We start from the raw sequence: 6,679 nt of genomic DNA, 5'->3' as shown, positions 1-6,679 counted from the left end.
ATAAAAAATACATACATATTTTTTGTACGTTAAAATATATCTTTTATCGATATTTTTTTGTAATACATTTTACATTATATAATTTTTTGTATAATTTTTTAATATTATATATGTTATTGACCCCTCCAGAATAATATTTCTGAATTCGTCCCTGTCCCTTGCCCAATATCCAGCCAATACACCACCCCTGCATGGCTGCATCCATAAAAAAAATAATTTCTGACAAAGTTTCCTTAAGCTACCAATTTGTCGTTTTTTAATTTCAATATGGAGGCAAAAGTTGGGTTGAACGTGGTTATGGAGAAGAGAGGTGCTTGACCTGTATGTGATATCAGAACACCACAAATCGAACCATGCGAGTTCTTCATAGCTTGTCGGACGGTCCGAGTTGTAGCTAAGAATACAGATTCATACAAAAATTCATATATATATACAAAACGCACCATCCGATTTGTATGCTTTGAAATTCAAATTTCAACCCCTACCAAATCGGACCCTCCGATTTGTTAAGCAATTTTTGTCAACACAGAACTCGCAAGGTCCGAATTCTAACTGTCCCACAATTTTATCTAACATGCCCTATTTCCATATCCAGGTACATCACATTCATGGGTTCCATAACGAAAAAATTGAACCCCAATTTGTTTTCCTTTAAGATAAAAGGAAAAATACACGTGCCAATGTATTGGACACGTGCATTATCAAATACTAACAGTCACACATTCCAATTTTTTATAAACAAACAAAATAAATAAATTGAAAAAGAAAATAAAATGAAAGAATCCAAAATGGAGGCGGAATATGCCGCCAGTACTTAACACCTTGTTCCGATTCTCGAGCCACCACTTCCTCGTGTTACGAATCAACGGCCACAGATTCATCTCCTCATCTAACATTACATCCGACGGCTGTAGATCATCCTCTGTGTTTCGGCGAACACTTCCCCAAATATTAGGGTTTGTTCTTCGCATTGCTCAAACCCTCGAACACTTTACACGCTACACAGATTTTCCCTCTTTTTTTTTTCTTTTCTCATAAATATTAGTTTCTATTTTCCGGGGGAAAACATGGTGAATGGTCCAGGTCTCTACTCCGATATCGGAAAGAAAGCTCGAGGTATCTGATTTTTTTTTCTTTTTCACTTTTCTTAATCATTCAGTTTTTTCCCTGTCTGTTGATGGATTTGTGTTCGTTTAATTTGTACCAAAAAATTGAATTGCAGAGCTTCTGTTCAAGGATTATCAGAACGACCACAAGTTCACTATCACCACTTACACTTCCACTGGAGTGGTAAGCTCATATTTTTGGGGGTAAATTCTACAATAAATTTTACCTTGGAAGCAGAATTTTCTGGTGCAGTTTAATCATGGAAGTGTTGTTTTATTGATTGGAGCTTTTTATTTAATTTTTAATCATTTTCTAAATTTCATTTTATTTTTCTACTATTTCGGTTATTATTATAATTATTCTTTTAATTTTTGTGGTCGATTCTGCTGATTTTATGGTTTCAATTGGTGTTTCTATACTCAGGAAATCACTTCAACTGGAATCAGGAAGGGTGAGATATATTTGGCAGATGTCAACACTAAGCTGAAGAACAAGAACATCACAACCGATATTAAAGTTGACTCGAATTCAAATGTGAGTTGAAATTTATTGCTGGCATGATTTTGCCCTTGATACTAGTTGATTTGACAATTGTAACGATTACTTTTTAATTATAGCTGCCGTTTTTGCATGGGGTGTCTCATTAGTGATACTCCCTCCATTCCATTTTTGCTAGTTTTGAATTTTTCTGGTACAACGATTCGTATATTAAGGTATATCTAGATACATCAGTATATGAATATACGCTTACATATTATCAATATGGAATCCAGGGAGTATATAACTAGTTCACTCCCATTTTGTCTATTTGTAGAAGTTTCGTGTCTAGTTACTTTTGTGTGACCATAACAAAGCAAACATTTGCTATACCTTTAATCATTTTTGTAATGTGGTAAGAAGAAGTTAACGTATGCTTTTATATTTAAGTTGCCTAATAAATACACAAGTCTCAGTATGACAAAAATTTAGTGATTAGTTAGAACTTTTGAAATGTATGTTTTACAAGCTTTTATATTGACTTGGATACTTTTCAGCTACTTACTACTGTTACCGTGGATGAACCTGCACCTGGACTCAAATCCATTTTTAGCTTCATTTTCCCAGATCAGAAATCTGGCAAGGTAAAAAGAATAGTAATTTTTCTTTGATATATCTCAAAATAGTCAGTATCGATCGATGATCGATGGCATAGAAAGTCAATATAGATTTTCTTGTATTAACTTGTGGCTAACCTATTCTAGCATATAAAGTTATTCTCAATAAGTTTATTTCCTCTCTATTGGTGTTTAATAGGTTGAACTCCAGTACCGGCACGAGTATGCTGGAATAAGCACCAGCCTTGGATTGACAGCAACTCCCATTGTTAACTTTTCTGGTGTGGTTGGAAATGATTTGGTTGCTGTTGGGACTGATCTTTCATTCGATACTGCCTCTGGAAACTTCATCAAATATAATGCAGGGCTAAACTTCACTCATGCTGACCTTATTGCATCCCTAACCGTGTAAGTAGGCCAAACACCGAACACTTTTTAGTTAATAACTATGGCCTCCAATTTTATAGATAGGCTTATCTGTTTTCTTATGCAACCTAAATTGTTACCTTTTTGCCCCCCTTTTGTTGTTATTATTATTATTTATAATTTTTATGTTATAACTTTGTTAATGAATGTAGAAATGATAAGGGTGACACCGTCAATGCATCATACTATCATGTTGTAAGCCCGTTGACAAACACTGCTGTTGGTGCCGAGCTTTCTCACAGCTTTTCTAGCAATGAAAACATGCTGACTATTGGCACACAGCATGCACTTGACCCCCTAACATTGGTGAAAGCTCGGGTGAACAACTATGGCAGGGCCAATGCTGTGATCCAGCATGATTGGAATCCAAGAACCCGGGTCTCTCTCTCGGGTGAAGTGGATACCGGGGCAATTGAGAAGAGTGCAAAGGTTGGTCTTGCCGTGGCCTTGAAGCCTTAGAGCATAGTGTGATTCTGCGATTTCATCGATTGTGTCTCTCATTGTGGAGGCAATAAGTTTAGTGGTAGGGTTTCACTTTCCCAATGAACATTTAGTCCTTCATTTTGGAGTTCTTGATTATCGTTACATATCTTGGTGGGCTTGGGATGTAAAAATAAGCATAAACAAATTTTAAATTTGCCTGTATTTTATTCAACGAATCGACACGGAAGGCATTGATTGATTCACCTTTGAGTTGTTTTTGAACTTGAAAGGTGATAGTTTCTGTAAATCAGATTCTTGTTCAGTGTATATCGAAAATTTAACGCAGAGGACAGTAGTAAATGCATCTAGTTTTTGGTTATATTGACAATCATAATACTCGTGACAAAAGCTTGTAACACCCCAGCTTTGTTGAATCTCTGTTTGCTCGCTAACTGGATACCTAATATTGTAGATTTAGTAACAACGATGGTCTAAAACCATAATAGAATTTATACCATTAGATTATCTTGATAAATAATCCAATTAATTGAATTAACAATGCAAGATCTTGCCCATAATAATCTGCATTTTAAAAGGGAAACTCCTTTTCCCGCTTAGAGTAGACCCTTCTTACACCACATTTTCTTTTCTTCCCATATTAACGATTATTTATATTTCTAACAGATGAATCTGTTGTAATATAACAAACATTCAAAATACGGGGACATGTTTTCCAATGGAACCAAAAGGAAAGAGAAAAAGGAAAAATATTGAAGACGTACCAAACAGCTTAGAAGTCATGGCAAAAACAAGAAAATATGCAGCTAAAGTTGAGAGGCTAAACTCAACTGTCCACTGATGTGAATGCTAAATTTCAAGATTAAGCCACATTTCCTTGAAGAAGACCTTCTCTAATTTGTGAAGAAATATCTTTAACAGCTCCCGGTCCATGTGGAACGAAAACAGAATTGGATTTTGAGGATGCACCGATTTCCTTCAATGTATCAAAATATTGGGTGACCAGAACCATGTCCATGACATCCTTTGATGTTGTCCCAGGGACATTCTCTGAGAAGGCTAGCACGCTGTCCCTCAGGCCATCAACTATGGCTTGGCGTTGGCGGGCTATTCCAAGCCCTGCTAGATACTTCGACTCTGCTTCTCCTTCTGCTCTCTTAATCTGCAGAATCTTCTCCGCCTCGGCCTTCTCATTTGCAGCCACCCTCAATCTCGCAGCTATTTTAAACGAATAAAGTATAGTGTAGATTTAGAAACGAAAAGTTTTTGCTGAAAGGAAGACTAGAAACTGAATTACATCGATACTAATAGAATTTCCTTCTCGACAGGAAATTTTCTATAATGTGAATGTTTCTTCTATTTGCATGTCTCTGAGAAACAAAAAATACAACTCTGATCTAATAAAAATGTACGATGATGCAGATCCAGAAAGAATACCAGCATTTATCTCGTTCATGGCTCTCTTGACATGCTCATCCGGTTCGATATCCACAATAAGAGTCTGAACTATCTCATAGCCATAAGCACACATTGCCTATTTGAAAGCAAAAAAATCAATATTATGAGTGACTAAACCGTTGGTTCTCAGTATAGAAAAACAGGGAGAAGTAAAAGAATAGGTACATAAAAATGAGTTACCTTTTCAAGTTCTTCCTCTACAGCTTTCGCAATTTCATTCTTCTGTTCAAAAGAGGCGTCTAGTTCCATCTTTGGAACACTTGCCCTAATAACTGCAATAACAACATAAACTTATCAATCTCATCCTGAATATACATATACATCCAAAGAAACCAATTTCTTGGAGGAGTATACGTCACAAATCCACACCATCAAAGACATAGGCTTGAATCTGTGCTCTGGTATTGCTAAGCTTGTAAAATGCATCTACGGCACCTTCTGCAAGTGCTCGATATTGGATAGAAGCAACAACGGTGACAAAGACATTGTCCTAATGGTATTGGATACATCAAGATCAGGTAAGCAAATAAAATCAAGAGAGAAGAAAAACAATTGCAATATCTATAGTAGTAAAAGATGAACATGCATAGGTAATGAACAGAGACTAAAAGATAACATTGAAATGAAGTACTTATAATGATAGGCCTTGTTTGGTAGGTGTCTCAAGACAAAGACAAAAAGACATTGGGATATACAAATTTGCTTGCGAAAATGGATAAATACAGAAACGAATGAAATGTCTTTGTCTAGGACAAAACTCCTAACAAATTTTTTGTTTAACTTGTCTCTATCTTGTGTCTATGTATTTTATCATTTTATGTCATAAGACAGTTGTCAACACAATCATATCGTTAGACAAATCCTTTGTCTTGTATAGAAATAAGAACAAACCTTTGTCTTGGTTTCGCAACGAACATCAAGCTGCTGCACACGCAAAGAAAGGTAACCAGCTACTTGATTGCCAAGACACCAAGGCACAAAGTGGCAACCGGGTTCAAGCACATCATCGAACTTCCCAAAAACTTCCTTGATAGCTACCGTTGACTGGTCCACTTGAAGACAACCGAGAGCTAGCCCCATCTTTTAGGAACCCTGCACCAAAAATAAGACGCCAATCCAACAGTTATCACAGATGCACAACTTGGGATTATATTCAATAAGCTCCATAAGTAATGCATGAAATATGTAACAACTTGAATTCCAAAAATAAAAAGGGGAAAGGATAACTATTAAAGCATATTAAAGAACAGAATGATTGAATTCTGGTCAAAATAATTGGAATCTACAAACAGTAACTGAAGAGAAATGTTTCTTATACACAGTCTTTCTTGTACACCAAGCTACTAGGTCTCACACCCCCATTCAAATGTAACACAAATCTTAATCACAATTGAATAAAACAAAGACAAAGACAAAATTAAATTTTCACGAAGTGATATGTAATAATTGTCTACTATCACCATTCACCAAGACCTAATGATTTTATCCCCTTTTGTGAGACATTTGAAAAATCTCTCCACTTTATGCGTTTGAATTCAAAGGGAAAAGTGAAAGAAATTTTTTTAATTTTCGTGGTTTGAGCTACGTACACACAAGAAGCACATTAAAAAATAGGATTAACAAATTCTATTAAACAGAATCAAGTACACAGAAGCCAATAACAAACAAAGCCACGTCAGCAGAGAGATAAACGATTATCGAGAATAGGCTGAAAGAAACGAACACAGAAAAAGGACTGCAAGTGGATCAAATGCGAAACGTAATGAATTGTGAATTGCAAGTGGGAAATAGAGTGAAATTGGAGAGTTCTGTAACTGTTAAAGAAGAGGAATTGGGAAGCAACGAAATTGTGAAATGAAGAAAGGAAAAAAGTGATTTTTGTCTCACCACAACACAAGGCAGTGAATTTTTCGTCAGCGGGAATTGAATCCTGACAGCAACACAACACAACAGATTCGTTCTAAAGTGGTTACCTTTCCCCTAATTCGCATGCCAGATTCTTAATTGTTCTTTATCAATCTTTTCGCACTCTCTCTCTCTCTCTCTCTTTCAGTTATTAATATTCCCAAGTTAGTTTAATGTTGATGTATTAATATTTTTTTAATAACCAATTCATGCCATAAAAGATATTTATTTTTATTGATATAATATTA

The 6,679-nt window shown here is 35.6% G+C and overlaps 2 protein-coding genes across 4 annotated transcripts; one reads left to right on the top strand and one right to left on the bottom strand.

Annotated features, from left to right (window-relative positions):
- The first annotated feature begins 740 nt into the window (after positions 1 to 740).
- On the top strand, positions 741 to 3,395 carry LOC112734031 (mitochondrial outer membrane protein porin of 36 kDa). The gene is made up of 6 exons (XM_025783211.3): positions 741 to 1,116; positions 1,223 to 1,290; positions 1,531 to 1,641; positions 2,142 to 2,228; positions 2,401 to 2,609; positions 2,780 to 3,395. The coding sequence occupies exons 1-6, from the start codon at positions 1,068 to 1,070 to the stop codon at positions 3,084 to 3,086; spliced, it is 831 nt and encodes a 276-aa protein (XP_025638996.1). The 5' UTR covers positions 741 to 1,067; the 3' UTR covers positions 3,087 to 3,395.
- Positions 3,396 to 3,690: 295 nt separating this feature from the next.
- Positions 3,691 to 6,609, bottom strand: LOC112734030 (hypersensitive-induced response protein 1). 3 transcript variants are annotated; one of them, XM_025783208.3, is made up of 6 exons: positions 6,500 to 6,609; positions 5,418 to 5,618; positions 4,896 to 5,016; positions 4,707 to 4,798; positions 4,506 to 4,602; positions 3,691 to 4,286 (listed from the first exon to the last, which is right to left on the bottom strand). In XM_025783208.3, exons 2-6 carry the CDS (start codon positions 5,604 to 5,606, stop codon positions 3,931 to 3,933), a joined length of 855 nt encoding a protein of 284 aa, XP_025638993.1. In that variant the 5' UTR covers positions 5,607 to 5,618; positions 6,500 to 6,609; the 3' UTR covers positions 3,691 to 3,930. The 3 variants fall into 3 exon arrangements, with proteins under 3 accessions (XP_025638993.1, XP_025638992.1, XP_025638994.1); XM_025783207.3 differs by having other exon boundaries at positions 6,414 to 6,603; XM_025783209.3 differs by lacking the exon at positions 6,500 to 6,609 and adding an exon at positions 6,250 to 6,441.
- Between the last annotated feature and the right edge of the window lie 70 nt (positions 6,610 to 6,679).

This window comes from Arachis hypogaea, chromosome 3 (genome assembly GCF_003086295.3).
Source record: "Arachis hypogaea cultivar Tifrunner chromosome 3, arahy.Tifrunner.gnm2.J5K5, whole genome shotgun sequence".
In the NCBI taxonomy this organism is placed as follows: domain Eukaryota; kingdom Viridiplantae; phylum Streptophyta; class Magnoliopsida; order Fabales; family Fabaceae; genus Arachis; species Arachis hypogaea.
This window is presented reverse-complemented; position numbering and strand designations above follow the sequence as displayed.

Coding starts and splice junctions, on each gene's coding strand:
- LOC112734031 (XM_025783211.3), top strand. CDS start 1,068: ATGGTGAATGGTCCAGGTCTCTACTCCGATATCGGAAAGAAAGCTCGA. Junction 1,117..1,222: donor TATCGGAAAGAAAGCTCGAG/GTATCTGATTTT, acceptor ATTGAATTGCAG/AGCTTCTGTTCAAGGATTAT. Junction 2,229..2,400: donor CAGATCAGAAATCTGGCAAG/GTAAAAAGAATA, acceptor GGTGTTTAATAG/GTTGAACTCCAGTACCGGCA.
- LOC112734030 (XM_025783208.3), bottom strand. CDS start 5,606: ATGGGGCTAGCTCTCGGTTGTCTTCAAGTGGACCAGTCAACGGTAGCT. Junction 4,799..4,895: donor TCAAGCCTATGTCTTTGATG/GTGTGGATTTGT, acceptor TTGTTATTGCAG/TTATTAGGGCAAGTGTTCCA. Junction 4,603..4,706: donor TAGAGGAAGAACTTGAAAAG/GTAACTCATTTT, acceptor GCTTTCAAATAG/GCAATGTGTGCTTATGGCTA.